This window comes from Sturnus vulgaris, chromosome W, assembly GCF_052056855.1.
Source record: "Sturnus vulgaris isolate bStuVul1 chromosome W, bStuVul1.hap1, whole genome shotgun sequence".
Taxonomy (NCBI): Eukaryota; Metazoa; Chordata; class Aves; order Passeriformes; family Sturnidae; genus Sturnus; species Sturnus vulgaris.
The window spans coordinates 44,726,195-44,742,385 of NC_142282.1; the positions used below are offsets into that span (position 1 = coordinate 44,726,195).

The window sequence follows — 16,191 nt, forward strand, 5'->3', positions numbered from 1 at the left end:
ACAACTTGAGTCCTGAGGGTGGAGTAAACTCTCTTAATATTTTCTGCAAAGCTTGCCCAAACAGAACTGGTGACTCTGTATATCCCTGTGGGAGGACTGTCCATGTCAATTGTTGTTTTACCGTTTTCCTTCCTTCCTCCTGTTTCCACTCAAAAGCAAAATACTGTTTACTATCTTCTGTGATTGGACACGTCCAGAAAGCATCCTTCAAATCCAGTACAGAATAATACTGATGTGAAGAAGGGATTTGATTCAGGATTGTGTATGGATCTGGAACTGTGGGATGCCTTGGTTTGACAATATCATTTATTATTCTTAAATCCTGCACCATTCTGTAGGTTCCATCTGGTTTCTTAACCGGCAGGATAGGAGTGTTATAGGGAGACATACACGGCTCTAAAAGACCTGCCTTTAGCAGGGACTCAATGACAGGCTGTAACCCCTTCTTTCCCTCCCTTGAAAGAGGGTATTGCTTTTTAGACACCACTTGTCCTGGTTGCTTCAAAGTAATTTGGAGAGGCTCTATGTCCAGTTTCCCATATTTCCCTGGGGCTGCCCATACTTCCGGATTTATTTCAGCATAAACCTTCTCAGACATTTTACACAAAAGATAGGACAGTTTTGGACTCCGTGTCACTCTTTACAATGCTAATTTGCATTCCCATTCTAGCCATCAAATTTCTTCCCAGTAAATTACAATCACAATTAGGAACAAACAAGAATTCATGCAGTTCAAATCTGTCCCCCACGTCTATTAACAGCGGTTGAATAAAATGCACTCGCTCATCCTTCCCGCTTACTCCTTGAATAACCAAGGATCTTTTTGACAATTTCCCCCCCTTAGGTATAAAATTTAAGGTGGACCAAGAGGCCCCTGTGTCTAGCAGAAAACACACCTCCTCTCGATCCGGACCCACCTTAAAAGTTATCAAGGGCTCCTGAGTGGTGGGTCCTTGGTATAATAGGAGCCCCTGACACCCCTAACAATGCATTTCCATTATCCTCTGGACTTCCTCCTCCTGAGGGTCCAGCTGTTTCTGCGGACACTCGTTTTTCCAATGCCCTTCTGCCTTGCAGATAGCGCACTGGTTCTTCCCCAACCGCTGTTTGGGTCGGCTGTCCCCTGCCGAGGAGGGAATCCCTCTGCCACTTGCTTGTGGCCGACCCCGTCCCCTCTGTCCCTGGGGACCCCTTGGACCCTGCGGTTTATTCCTCCGGGGCTGCAAAAACTCTGCCATCATCTTTGCTTTAGCTTTTGCTTTTTCTTCATCCCTTCTTACATATATCTGCTGTGTTTTTCTAACCGATTCCTCTAGAGGCTTATTTTGCCACTCTTCATCTTTCTGTACTCCTTTCCTTATATCAGGCCAGGCCTTAGTAACAAACTGTACCTTAAGCAATGTGTTGAAGGCTGGCTCCTCAGGATCCATCCCCCCGTGCTTCCTCAAGGCATCCCTTATCCTCTCCAACCAATGAGAGGGGCTTTCCTGTTTCTCCTGTTCTAATGACATAGCCTTAGCTATGTTGTTAGTTCTGGGAGCCGCTGACTTGATTGCCCTGATCAAACAAGCATGCTAATCACGGAGGCGAGCCAGACTGGCCTGGTTCTTTGGGTCCCACTGGGGGTCTGCCTGGGGATGGCATCACCCACTGTAGGTGCATTGGGTCCATCCCCCCCCGCTGCTTGTGGATGTTCATCCTCCCACAGCTGCCGAGCTTTCTGCAAAATCATTCGTTTCTCTGATGACCCAAACAAAATTCCCAAAAGAAAATCCCAGTCCTTCCGTGTATAATCCGTATTTCCCAAATATTCCTCTATCTTTTCCCCCACCCCTATGGGATCGTCCAAATATGGGGGTAATTCTTTTTTCAACCCTCTTATATCCTGGGTAGTGAGTGGTACAATTACAAACCCAAATCCTCCCCCTTGACCCCCCCAAAGGAACTTGACGGAGTGGCACCTGGTGTACCCCTGTCTCTTGGGGGGCTTCTGATGCCCTAAATTGAGTTCCTCTTCTAGTTCTACGGGGTGATACAACATGCTGCTCCCCTCCCCCTACACCATCATCCTTCTCAGGTGGGGCTGTAGGATTAACATTTTCCTGATGACTTTGCTCTGGAAGTTGAGGATTCAAATGACCTGCAGCTGGCCCCGGGTCAGCTGGCAACACTGGAGGACAAGACGGGGGAAGGTGCTGAAAAACATCCCAATCCTCACCACTTTCCTCTTCTCCTTTGTTTTCTTAACACATAAATTTCTCTTGTTCCTTGTCTGACCCATATTAATCCACATTCCCTTTCAATCCATCCTTTCCAATTCTCCTCTAAATACCTCCACAAAATTTGACACAAATGAATTTTATCTGTTCCATAAGGTGGCCATGTAAGTCCCCTTGCCAACTTACACTCTGGCCACACAAAATAACAATATTTTACCATCATTTCCATAGTTACTTCTGGGTGAATATACAATCTGTCCCAAGACCTCAGCATTCTCCCCAAGGGACTCTCCGGGGGTATTATGGGATCGTCATCCCTTTTGCTGGGGCCCTTTCCCAGCTTCACCCTTCCAACCCTCTCTGGGTGCCCCATTTTACCTGTGCTACCCACCATGGGTGCCCTCCCAGGTGTACCTGTGCTACCCTCCATGGGTGTCTACCCAGGTTTGCTCCCCAAAGATCCCATTTTACTCACCGGTGAGATTTTCAGTGGTCCTTCCCTGCGGACTCTTCACGGACCCCCCTGGTCCGCCACTCGTCTGTCTCCTGGACAGTCTCGGGAACCCAATCAATCGCCCGGTACCGGCCGGCACCAAGGGGAGCTGATCACCGAAACTGGGTGAGGCGCGCCTTCAGCTCCACTCGCCGCCCGCCGCCCCGGACGGTGGAAACATCTCGGACGAGCCCCCAAAGTTGTCAGGAAAATTAATCCACAAACACCAGAGGTTTATGTCCAAAAAGGAGACAGAGGAGTCCTTTTTGCTTTATTCGAATAAAGGGAGAGTCCATGGGACATTCCCCTGGGATCTCTCAAATTTTTGGAGGACGCAGCCTCCTTTTTATCCTATTTTCCCGGCCGCATTTCCCTCTCTCTTTCCCCATTGGCTTAGGTACTTGAGAGGCAGAGACTTCCCGAAACGCCTGATACCTGAAATTCCCCTCTAATGTATAACCCTCCCTTTTAATTTTTAATTCTTATAGAATTCATAGTTTTCCCCCCGTTGCTTCTTTCATCTTTCGATATCCAATTTCATTCATCATCAGCCCTACAGTTTGTTTATAAAGGCAAATACCTTTTTCCATTCATCAATCAGTGGAATCCATCCCATTGTTTCTTTTATCTCTCAGTGCTAGCCTTATCTACAAGCAGATCCACAGCTCATTTGTAAAGACAAATTCAACATTCCTCTCAATATTTTAGTGAGAGACCGCTAACTTAAAAATGCAAAGTAAAAAATTTACTGCAGTGCATAATTTATAGTTTCCATATGGATAGTTTTCTACTGATGGGGAGGAAATTATCACAATTCTGTAAAATCCGTTTCTGAAATATCATTTTATTAAAATAACTTTATTATCGCAACTGCTTCCAGTGAGGATTTGATTTCAGTCTGGCCTAAAAATCCTTTATTTTTATCCCCCTCTCAAATTTTAATCTAGAGGGAAAAGAAAATGAGAAGGCCATTGAAACAGATTTTTTGTGTGTATGACTGAAAAATCAGCTTGCAAAGGGACCTTGCACAAACTCCATGAAAATCGAAGGTCTCTCATTTGACTTTAGCGGGCTTTGGATCAAGCCCTAAATCCTGGTGTTGTGTAAAATAAGTCTTTTAAACATAGATGAAAGAGGATTATTCTGAAACTGAGGAAATAGCAGGAGTAAACATTGCAGTAGTTTAGCTTAGTTATTTTGCGTTGGAAATGCAGCTTAATGGAACGTGTGAAGATGTTCTAATTTGCTGTTAGTTAAATGAAAAGCTCTGCAGCATTATGTTGGGATGTGTAGGCTATGAAGCCTTTTGTTTTAACCTATACAGTATTTTCTTTTAGTATTGTTTTAATTGTGGCTGTAGTATGGAGGATCGAAGAAAAAGCAATACGAATACACCAGTGACATTAGGACAAACATTGTATTTGTATAATGCTGTTTAAACTGCTTGAGACTTTCTATGAAAGCAGCTTTATTTATCAAAATATGTAATAATAAGCACATTATGAAAATTATTATTTTCCTGTGTTGGTTTAAATACCTGATGAGATTCATGGAGCTCCTAATTTGATGGACAATACTTTTCTTCTTCTTGCAGTCACCCCAAGCAGGCACAAAAGAAAAAACTCTATGTTGTTGGCTTTGTACCTCAGGCCCAATATCTTTAAGTGCCAAAATTGAAAGAAAGGGCTACACCCCAGGTATGTGATCCAATAATTAATTCTGTGTGCTTTTCCTTCCTTTTTAAAGCTGGAGTCTGTACTGCTGTTTTTAGATAAATGAAACATTAAGGATATTTGTACCACATCAGTCTGCATTTAGCAATCTTCTCTGCATACCCTGTTAACAAAGACAGCGCTACTTGTATCTCTAGATGGTTCAATGACCTCATCTCTTAGACTGGCATGTTTTGGGTGTTAGACTGTGTCCTGGGGTGTCTTTGTCATGTTGAATTGTATCCCCATTTGTCTGTTTAGCCCAGAAATAAGTTTTGTACCTTTAAGGCTGGATTTGAGAGTGAAGGAGGGGGGAGGAGAAGCAGTCTGAGGCGATTGTTTTCAAAACACGGAGATAGGAGTTCCATCGTCTCCTCTTCCTGGACTGTGTCACCGTGGTGGACAGCGGAGAGAGCTCTCCTTTGCTTTTTGTTAGTTTCTGACTAACTGAAGCAGAGAAGTTCCCCGGAAAGTTTTTTTTTTTCCTTTTTTCCTGGAATTATTTGAACCTGCTCTGGACTGGGGACCCGGGGGAGCACCAGGAGCTTGCACCTGCGGCCCACCGGGTCTGGCCTGAGCAGCGGCATTTTCCAGCGCTGGAGGGACTGAGAACTGAGCCGAGCTATCACCCACAGGAGAGAGACTTTCTGAATTTGTCATCTCTTCAGAGCAGTCAGAGGTTTTGTTGTTCGGTATTGGTTGGTTTGTTTGTTTGTTTGTTTGTTTTTTTGTGCTGGGCAGTGCTGTGCCTGTTGAATAAACAGGGTTTTTTCCACTTCTCCCTGAGGAAATTTCTTCCCGAACCAGCTGAGGGAGGGGCCGCTCAGGTTTGCTTCCTGGGGGTGGGGAGGGGGGGGGGGTGGGGCTTTGGAAGTTATCTCCCAAATTTGCCCTAAACCAGGACAAATACACATTTTGGCGCCCAATGCCAGGCTCGAGAAAGTGGAAAAAACCGGTACTGATTGCATTTTGGTTGAATTTAGTCTGTATTGGGACAAAGCAATCTGTAACCATGTTGTTTGAATTGACAATGTCTCTTGGGGTGGAGGCCTTCATGTGTCTCTGCTCCCTAGGCTTTTTTGAGGTTGTGATACCTTTATGGTCCCTAGGTTTATTTTCTTACCCAGAACTAGCTCCAGTAGTGTCCCTAACACGAAGTTTCTTCAGTAGGGGGACACGGATTAGAATAGCTATTGTGCTGGGTTTGGTGGTAATGATTTATAGGAAGTTTATAAAGGTATTGGAGTCTGTTCAAGGTATATTTGGTTCATGGTTATGGGTATGCACCCAGTTTGTTACAGGAGGAGCAGAGGATGAGGCTTTTCAGCCTTTCCTTTCCTTCTCCTTTGAATCTGTTACATCACTTTTGGAAAATGTTCAGTTCCCCCTGAATGTTAAAGAGACCACCTTCCTGGTATTTAATCTGGTAAGCTTCCTCTATACAGTCTTCAGCTTCTCTAGAATGAGGGCTGAGATTTCTAGAGGGGCTGATGAGATCCCTGACCTAGGAGTAGACCCGGGCATGGAAAATCCTGAGTGGTGTGGAGAATGGGAGGATATGGGCCAAATCCTGAAGGACTTTTCTGACCCTGTAGTCTGGGACTTTCTGTGTTATCAAATTCAGAACCCAGCTGAGGTGGGGAAATACCTGAAAGAGATGTGCCATGATGACTCTAAGGAGAAAAGGATCATTGCTGTAAGCTGGGCCCTGGCATATGCTTATTGCATGCTGCTAGGTACTGTAAGGCAGCAGAGAGAGGCAGGGGGGCAGGGAGATAAATCAGCAGCTACCCCAGTCACTCAGGTTGCAGCCAACACCCCAGCCACTCAGGTTGTAGTTAAACCAGACAGTGAGCCTAAGTCACTGGCAGTTGCTGTGGGAAGGAAGCACACCAGCAAAACTGATCAGCCAGTGGATGATGATGATCCAGGGGAAGGACCCTCAAAGCGAGCTACTTATAAAAAATCAGAAATCACAGCAACTGACACAAGATCAGAAGTCCTTTCCCCTGAAAGGGCTATTGAGTCCTTATCCCTGAAAGACCTTCGTGGCCTAAGAAAGGATTACACCCGACGACCTGATGAATCTATAATTAGTTGGCTAGTCCGTCTTTGGGACGCTGCAGGCGAGGCTACAATTCTGGATGGTACTGAAGCGAGGCATTTGGGATCCCTGTCACATGATCCTGTTATTGACCAAGGAATGATGAGGGGGGCTAATCCTCAGAGTCTCTGGGAACAGGTCCTGGGAAGTGTGGCACAAAGATATCTATGTGCAGATGATCCCTATATGCACCAAACCCAGTGGAAGACCATAGAACAAGGGATTCAACGCTTGAGAGAAATGGCAGTGGCAGAGGTTGTCTTCTCAGATGACCTATCAACTAGGAATCCAGACTTGGTACCATGTACATCTGTGATGTGGTGAAAACTTGTACGACTTGGGCTTACATGAATACGCTTCTGTGTTGAGTTCGAACGGCGTGGGATCCGAGACAGAAAAACCCCACACTCTGTGATCTATGTGACAAAAGCCTTTATTGAGTTCTGACCTCGCTTTTTATTCCCCTTTCCATGTTCCCGGGCAAGCGTCTGTGATTGGTTCCCAGGTCGGGCTGCCCAGCCCTCTGACCAATAGCTGTCTGCAGCCAGGGCTGGAACTCATTGGATTAAATCCTTGTCTGTCTCTATATCTTGTCCTATCTCTGTTCTTTGGGGGCTGGCCTTTTAAGCCAGGCTACTTATCCAATCGGTGGTCAGATTACCTGTCCAGTACAGGCCAGCCTATACTGTGACACTTCTGCTCTAGCAAAAATGAAGCGAGAGGAAAGGGAGGAGATCGTGCTCGATATGGCTAAGAAGCTCCGAGCATATGCAGATGCCGTGCATGGCCCAACACATGCCAGAATTGCAGCTGTGGAAACACGTCTGCAGAAATTAGAAGATAAGATACAGGAGAATCACGAGAAACTCGGGGAGGAGATTAAAGAGGACCTTCTCCAAATCTCAGCTATACCGATCAGAGGTTCTGGTACCCAACACAGACGTTCCCCAGATAAGGAGTGAAGGTACACCCCACGAGCTGAGCTGTGGTTCTTGCTGCGTGATTGCGGGGAAAACATGACGAGATGGGACGGAAAATCTACTGCTGCTCTGGCCCAACGGGTGCGTGAATTGAAGGAAGGCAAGACTCAGAGAGGGAGTTCCACCAAAAGGGAAGCAGCTCCAGTTGCCCGTAGCCAAACTGCCAGGTATGATGATGATGATGACATGTCCAATCCCCTTGAAGGAACCTCCAAGACATATACCCAGGGAAAGAAGGATAGCCAGGCTTAGAGGGGCCCTGCCTCTAGCCAGGTAGAGGTTGGGGAAAACCGTGTTTTTTGGACCGTGTGGATTCGTTGGCCTGGCACATCAGAACCACGAAAATATGAGGCCTTGGTTGACACTGGTTCGCAGTGCACATTAATTCCATCGAGGTATGTGGGGGCAGAATCTGTTTCCATCGCTGGCGTGACAGGAGGATCTCAGGATTTTACTTTGATGGAAGCTGAGGTGAGCCTAACTGGAAATGGATGGAAAAAACACCCTATTGTGACTGGCCCAGAGTCCCCACATATTTTGGGCATAGACTTCCTCCAAAGTGGGTATTTCAAAGACCCAAAGGGACTCAGGTGGGCTTTTGGAATAGCTGCTGTAGAGACAGAGGGCATCAAGCAATTGAATACTTTGCCTGGACTGTCAGAGAACCCATCTACAGTAGGACTTGTGAAGGGGGAAGAGCAACAAGTACCAATTGCCACTTCAACAGTGCACCGCAGACAGTACAGAACAACTCGAGATGCTGTGATTCCCATTCATAAGATGATTCGTGAGCTGGAGAGCCAAGGAGTGGCCAGCAAAACCCACTCACCCTTCAACAGCCCCATCTGGCCTGTGAGTAAATCTGAAGGAGAATGGAGATTGACCATGGACTATCGGGCATTGAATGAAGTGACTCCACCACTGAGCGCTGCTGTGCCGGACATGCTGGAACTCCAGTACGAGCTGGAGTCCAAGGCAGCAAAGTGGTACGCCACTATCGATATCGCCAATGCATTTTTCTCCATTCCTCTGGCAGCAGAATGCAGGCCTGATTGCCTTTACATGGAGGGCAGTGCAGTACACCTGGAACCGACTGCCCCAGGGGTGGAAGCACAGTCCTACCATCTGCCATGGACTGATCCAGACTACACTAGAAAAGGATGAGGCTCCAGAACATTTACAATATATTGATGATATCATTGTGTGGGGGAACACAGCAGCAGAAGTGTTCGAGAAAGGAGAGAAAATCATCCAGATTCTCCTGGGAGCTGGTTTTGCCATCAAGAAAAGCAAAGTCAAGGGACCAGCTCGTGAGATCCAGTTCCTGGGAATAAAGTGGCAAGATGGATGACGACAGATTCCTACCGATGCCATCAACAAGATTACAGCAATGTCTCCACTGACCAGTAAAAAGGAAACACAAGCTTTCTTAGGTGCCATAGACTTTTGGAGAATGCACATTCCCGAGTACAGTAAGATTGTGAGCCCTCTTTACCTGGTTACCCACAAGAAGAACGATTTCCACTGGGACCCTGAGCAGCCGCAAGCCTTTGCCCAGATCAAGCAGGAGATTGCTCACGCGGTAGCCCTTGGCCCAGTCAGGACGGGACCAGAGGTGAAGAACGTGCTCTACTCTGCAGCTGGGAGTCATGGTTTGTCCTGGAGCCTGTGGCAGAAGGTGCCTGGGGAGACTCGAGGCCGACCACTGGGATTTTGGAGTCGGAGCTACAGAGGGTCTGACGCCAACTATACCCCAACATAGAAGGAAATTTTAGCAGCCTATGAAGGAGTCCAAGCCGCTTCGGAGGTGAATGGTACAGAAGCACAACTCCTCCTGGCACCCCAACTACCAGTGCTGAGCTGGATGTTCAAAGCAAAGGTTCCCTCCAGCCACCAACGCCACATGGAACAAGTGGATTGCTCTTATAACGCAGCGCGTCCGTATTGGTAAACTGAATCGCCCTGGGATTTTGGAGATAATTACAAACTAGCCTGAAGGTGAAAATTTTGGTCTCACAGATGAAGAAGAACAAGAGCAAGTGACACGTGCTGAAGAAGCCCCACTGTATAACCAACTGCCAGCCCCACACGACAGGTTGCAGAGGTCACTGAAGAAGAAGGTGGATCGAGTCAACTTGCAGAACTCAAAGCCGTTCAACTGGCCCTGGACATTGCTGAAAGAGAGAAGTGGCCAAAACTCTACCTCTACACTGATTCATGGATGGTAGCCAATGCTCTGTGAGGATGGCTGGAGAGGTGGAAGGAGGCTAATTGGCAGCATAGAGGGAAACCAATCTGGGCTGCTGAAGGGTGGAAAGACATCGCTACCAGGGTAGGGAGACTACCTGTGAAAGTCCGCCATGTAGATGCCCATGTCCCCAAGAGTAGAGCTAACGAGGAACACCGAAACAACAAGCAGGTAGATCAGGCTGCACATACAGAGGTGTCAATAATAGATTTAGATTGGCAGTACAAGGGAGAGTTGTTTCTAGCCCGATGGGCCCATGATGCCTCAGGTTATCAGGGCAGAGACGCCACCTATAAGTGGGCACGCGACCGAGGGGTGGATCTAACCATGGCCAGTATTTTTCAAGTTATCCATGACTGTGAGACGTGTGCTGCCATCAGGCAGGCCAAGCGGGTCAAGGCCCTCTGGTATGGGGGACGATGGTCCAAGTACAAGTATGGGGAGGCCTGGCAGATTGACTGCATCACACTGCCCCAGACACGTCAAGGCAAGCGCTATGTACTGACTATGGTAGAAGCCACCACTGGATGGTTGGAGACCTACCCTGTGCCTCATGCCACTGCCCGGAACACCATCCTGGGCCTGGAAAAACAAGTCCTTTGGAGGCATGGTACCCCTGAGAGAATTGAGTCTGACAATGGGACTCATTTCAAGAATAGCCTTATCAACACCTGGGATAGGGAACACGGCATTGAGTGGGTGTACCATATCCCCTACCAGCTGCAGGAAAAGTGGAGAGGTACAATGGACTGTTAAAAACCACCTTGAAACCATTGGGTGGGGGATCTTTCAAAAATTGGGAGCAGCATTTAGCAAAGGCCACCTGGTTAGTTAACACCCGAGGCTCCATCAACCGAGCAGGCCCTGCCTAATCTGACCCCTGCATATAGTAGATGGAGACAAAGTCCCAGTGGTGCATGTCAGAGGTTTGTTAGGGAAGACAGTTTGGATCGATTCTGCTTTGAGTACAGACAAACCCATTCGTGGGGTTGTCTTTGCTCAGGGACCAGGTTGCACACGGTGGATAATGTAGAAAGATGGAACAACACGAGGTGTACCTCAGGGAGATCTGATTGTTGGGTGAGAACCATATGCAAATATCACTGTTTGCTGAGTGTTACTGCTATTATCTGTACATAGTTGTATACCATATATATGTGTGTGCATAAGGTATGTGTGTGCAGAATTAGAAAATATATATATATTCATTTTGGTAATGAGTCGACAATATGGGGATAAGGGGTGGAATGTCCTCGGGTGACTTTGTCATGTTGAATTGTATCCCCATTTGTCTGTTTAGCCCAGAAATAAGTTTTGTACCTTTAAGGCTGGATTTGAGAGTGAAGGAGGGGGGAGGAGAAGTGGTGGAATATCTGAGGCGATTGTTTTCAAAACACGGAGATAGGAGTTCCATCGTCTCCTCTTCCTGGACTGTGTCACCGTGGTGGACAGCGGAGAGAGCTCTCCTTTGCTTTTTGTTAGTTTCTGACTAACTGAAGCAGAGAAGTTCCCCGGAAAGTTTTTTTTTTTTCCTTTTTTCCTGGAATTATTTGAACCTGCTCTGGACTGGGGACCCGGGGGAGCACCAGGAGCTTGCACCTGCGGCCCACCGGGTCTGGCCTGGGCAGCGGCATTTTCCAGCGCCAGAGGGACTGAGAACAGACTGAGCCGAGCTATCACCCACAGGAGAGAGACTTTCTGAATTTGTCACCTCTTCAGAGCAGTCAGAAGTTTTGTTGTTCGGTATTGGGGGGGGGGGTTTGTGCTGGGCAGTGCTGTGCCTGTTGAATAAACAGGTTTTTTCCACTTTTCTCTGAGGAAATTTCTTCCCGAACCAGCTGGGGGAGGGGCCGCTCAGGTCTGCTTCCTGGGGGTGGGGCTTTGGAAGTTATCTCCCAAATTTGTCCTAAACCAGGACAGACTGGGTTTTTTTTGTTTGTTTTTTTTTGATGTGTTGTTTTCCTTTTCCTTTTAGAAGAGCTCATGGGGATCTTGTTTCTATTAGCATCAGTGGATGGATTTTTTTTCAGGTAGAGCAGTGATAGCAGCATCGTTATAACAGTATAAAGAATGTGAAAGTTTGCTTAAGCTGCCTTGTAAATGTAAAGAGAAATTGAAATTCTGGTGTGTTTTGTTGAGGTTTTTTGTTTGTTTTTTTTTTTTTTCTTTTTGTTTCAGGTGAATCAATTCAGATCTTTGCTGAGATTGAGAATTGTTCTTCCCGTATGGTAGTGCCAAAGGCAACCATTTACCAAACGCAGGCATTCTATGCCAAAGGGAAAATGAAGGAAGTCAGACAGCTTGTTGCCAACCTCCGTGGGGAATCCTTGTCATCTGGCAAAACAGAAACCTGGAATGGCAAACAGTTGAAAATTCCACCTGTTTCCCCTTCGATCCTTGACTGTAGTATAATCCGTGTGGAGTATTCACTGATGGTATGTTGGCTAATCTGTTTCACTTGCGAGAGCGAGTAGCTTCCAACATGCCATACAAATTTCTAGCACAGCATTTTGTGATCATTAGTTATGAAAGAAATACATGTTCTGGTATTAGTGTCATGGCAGGAGGTCTGGTAAGTAAATTTAGTTTAAATCATGCAAGTTCTTAAAGCAGCTCTCTGTCAACTAAGCAAGCATTTAATGACTAGACTGCATTTCCATGTGAGGGCTCATGTTAAGACTCTTCTTAACTTGAAGAGCTCATGTCTCCATAGGGGCGTGGGGCCTAAAAGGGGCTATTAGAAACAAACTCCTCATGAAAACTTTCATAGAAAGATAACTGTTATAGTTTAAGTTTGTTAATTTCAATATATAATTTTCTGTTGTGGGATAGAATTAGGAGTAAAAGCAGGGCAGGCCTAAAACTTAAAAGGGTGTGAAAGAAAAACTTTATTAACAACACAAAGAAAGAGAAAAAAAAACAAATTCAGAATAAGATCTTCAGACCACTCCTTCCTCCCCTCTCCCAATATTCTTAACAACAAAACAACATACAAAAAATCCCCACTTCAGTCAGTTCCCAACTTAAATAGTCCTTTTCAGTTCACTTCAGAGAGAGAAGTTTCCTCTTGTCAGGCCATAGGGACTTCTCCACAAGAAGGGAAAAAAACCAGTTTTCTCGTGGCTTCACTTTCACGATTTGCATCCACCCAGGAAAATCTGCAAATCGTGAAACTCCTCCCATCTTCACAGCTTTCCTAAAGCTGTGCTTATGGGCCATGCTAAACTCATGGGGTATTTACTTTTAAGAATGAACTGTTCCAAAACAAAAGTTCTCTTCATCTCTCTTTCTCTCTGTTCATGCTTCATCTCCAGAAACAGAGATCCCCTTTTCTCCTCGGGGCAAAGGATTCTCAACACAGGTGTTTTTGGTCAATGAACTATCAAATGGAACACTCCAACCCCCCATGTTTTTCTCCACGGTTTATAGGAATTTCTTAATGTAGTATAGTCCATCCCTATAGGTTACAAAAGGATTTTCAGCCTAAATTCACAGCATCTCCTCATTCTCCTTCCATCTGGAACCTGACTCCTGCTTCACTGACCTTGGTGTCTTCTCTCTATTCTTTTTCCCTCTCACTCAGGAGAGGATTGAAGGTCTGCAAGTCTTATCTTAGCATTAAAAGAGTTAAGATTTTACACGGGGAATGCCGAAGCTTGCAGCCAGGCCATGCTGGAGCTGTGCCAGGATCTCGGGAGACTCAGGCCGCGCTGGGAGGGCGGGGATGGGGACAGCTGAGATCTCAGTCAGCCTCCCTGGGGCTCAGCTGCGGCACCCACTGGCCATGGCCACCCCTCCTCCCTGCCGGGACATGCCAGCTTTCCAGACAGAGGGCCCGGCTACCTCCCCCCAGGCCGCGTGGGCGGTTGAGCGGGCTCAGCCACCCTTCGGCTGTTCTGAGGCGGCGGCAGGGCTCTGCCGAGCTGCGTTTCCGGGGGAGGGGGGAGAAGGGCGAGCCAAGATTTTAGAAATGGGCCTCTTCCTGCCCATCGGGGCCCCCGGTTGCAAATGGGGCCCAGCGGCCTCCCGAGCCCACCTTGGCCTGGCCCGGGCAAAGGGCCCGGGCCAGGTTAGTGTACCTTGAACGAAGCAGGAAATGAGAGCTTTTTTTTCCGGGTTACCTCCTTCAAAATGTGCTTTCACGGAGCGAACTAACTTTCTCCAATTGGTTTCTCAGGCTGTCAATAACCAAACCAGCCTTCAATTGGTCCCATCAACTCACAGAGGAAGTTCTCATAGAGAAAAAACCTCTGTGAGTCTGCCCTCCCTCAGATGTAACCATCACAATAACTTTGACTAATACTTATGAAATGCTGATAAAACTCCACATTTTAATCATATACTTATTTCATTTTTCTTCAGGTATATGTTGATATTCCAGGAGCTGTGGATTTATTCCTTAACTTACCACTGGTCATTGGTACCATTCCTCTGCATCCATTTGGTAGCAGAACATCAAGTATAAGCAGCCAGGGTAGTATGAACATGAATTGGCTTGGTCTGACTCTGCCTGAAAGACTAGAAGGTAACTTGATAATACAAATCCCAATCAATTTGCTACTGTCTTTTGATTTTTTTGTCTGCTTTATTCATTGCAGTCTTGTTAACAGAGTCAAATTACATCCTTTTATAATAAAGCCCACAGGAAATCTGTTGTGGATGTTTTCTTGCCACCTGCTTGTTCTGCGTAGAGCAAGAGATTTTTTTCCCTCCTTGCCTTTCTGTCTCTAGGACAGGCAGTGAAATCTAGCTTCTATGGAAAGTGGCAGAAATAAAAGCACAGGCTACCATTGTATCTGTGCATAACTTCATTGCATCCACGTCCAGTATCCCAATTGCATCCTTGGTTATAAGGCATTGCAACCCATAATAGCAGTTTCTGAGCTTTCTCATCAGCCTTAGTAGGCAAAGCTTTGTGAAAAGATAATATTTTCTATGGGAGATCTCTCATGGCCAAAGAAAGAATTATGTATTTCCTTCCTTCTCTTTTTGCATATCTAATATCTTGCTTCTTTTAAGTACAAATCCCAGACCTGGAGACTTCTGGAGTACAGAGGACTGCAATGTTCTGTCATTTCTACCTGTGCAGAGATTAAATTATCTTTGGTCTGATTTAAATTTTAAGGGGATAATTAAGCCACAAGAAACAGTGGTCAGTCTGTCTTTGAACATAAGTTTAATATCAGAATAAAACAAAATAGTTTCCCTTTTTTGTTTAACAAATTTTAAGTCATTGTTTATCTGCTGGTGAATCTTTCAGTGGTTGAAGTTTAATATTTATCATGTTGTATATTTTGTCATGCATAAGAACTTGTTGTTTGAACTGTATGTACCTTCTCCCTCCAGCACCTCCTAGCTATGCAGAAGTGGTCACAGGGGAAAACAGACAGTCTGGTCTTGCACCTGTAGCTGCTTTTGATGATTTTCAGAGAGCACTGCAAGGACCATTATTTGCATACATCCAGGAGTTTCGTTTTCTGCCTCCTCCCCTATATTCAGAAGTAGGTATATCTGTTAGACTATGATGATTTATATATTGTTTGTGACTGATTTTTTTTTTGTCTGATGGAATAAGTTTAGAAACCTGTTTCTCCTTCCTAAAATTGGAAGAAACCATTAAAATTATGAACATGGAATAAGTTGGTTTTGAGGAGGATTTTTGTTTGTTTGCAAGATGCAGATCAATTGCATCAAGAGTTTTCCATGCCTGTTTTACAGCATGGGTTACCCTTTTTATAATTTTTTTTTTTTTTAAATTTTACATGAACTCTGCAACCTTAAATTTAAAAGGTGCTCCATGAGGTGCCTTGGCTTCTCCATCATGCTATTTCCTGGAGCTGCCGACCTGGGAGGTAATTTTTCTTGGCAGCACGCTTCCCTAGTCTAATACTTTCTGGAAATTTTCCAAGTGTTGTTTGCCAATTTAGAAACATAAATTTTAAAAATTTGTGTATTAAAAATAAGTTTTCGACTCTTTCACCTCTGCTGCTTCCTAACATTTTATAGCAACCACTAAACTGTTTTGCCTGCATGTGTGTTTAAATTCTGTGAATGTAGGCCTTTTAGAAGTTTCATGTAGAAAAGCAATGTATTGGTATTAATTTATGACTTAAGTTTTCTGAAGTTCACAGTTCTTCAACACTTTTGGCCTTCACAGAACTATAAATGCAGCCACCGAATAACCACGAATGAGATGCAATTTTCAAAGCTTTTCATGTTGTTTTTATTTTCTTTTTCAAGAAAAAGAAGTTATATAGGACAAATGAAAAAAGTGTCCTCAGGCCAAATTTTGTCTGAATTGATCCACTTTAGGAAAATAGCATTATGTAGCACAATTTCACCCCCCCTCCAGGCTTGAAATGCAAAAAAAAAAGGGCTATATGAAGCTAACTGATTCAATGTTGTCTAAAAGATGCAAAGTACGCTTAAACTATT

At 45.3% G+C, this 16,191-nt stretch overlaps 1 protein-coding gene across 8 annotated transcripts in view; it reads left to right on the forward strand.

The window, feature by feature from the left end:
• Nucleotides 1-16,191, forward strand: part of LOC148220225 (arrestin domain-containing protein 3-like) — a 69,249-nt gene that overhangs the window by 13,463 nt on the left and 39,595 nt on the right. For 7 of the 8 annotated variants that reach the window (XR_015799070.1, XM_088155621.1, XM_088155626.1 and 4 more), the window contains exons 4-7: nt 4,307-4,409; nt 11,935-12,191; nt 14,119-14,281; nt 15,103-15,257. Coding sequence is in view for 6 of the 8 variants with exons in the window: in XM_088155621.1 (XP_088011747.1) it covers nt 4,307-4,409; nt 11,935-12,191; nt 14,119-14,281; nt 15,103-15,257 (678 nt within the window). In the remaining 2 variants the exon portion in view is untranslated. Of the gene's footprint in view, nt 1-4,306; nt 4,410-5,310; nt 11,234-11,934; nt 12,192-14,118; nt 14,282-15,102; nt 15,258-16,191 lie in introns of those variants that run through there. The other variant, XR_015799069.1, reaches the window with a different exon arrangement.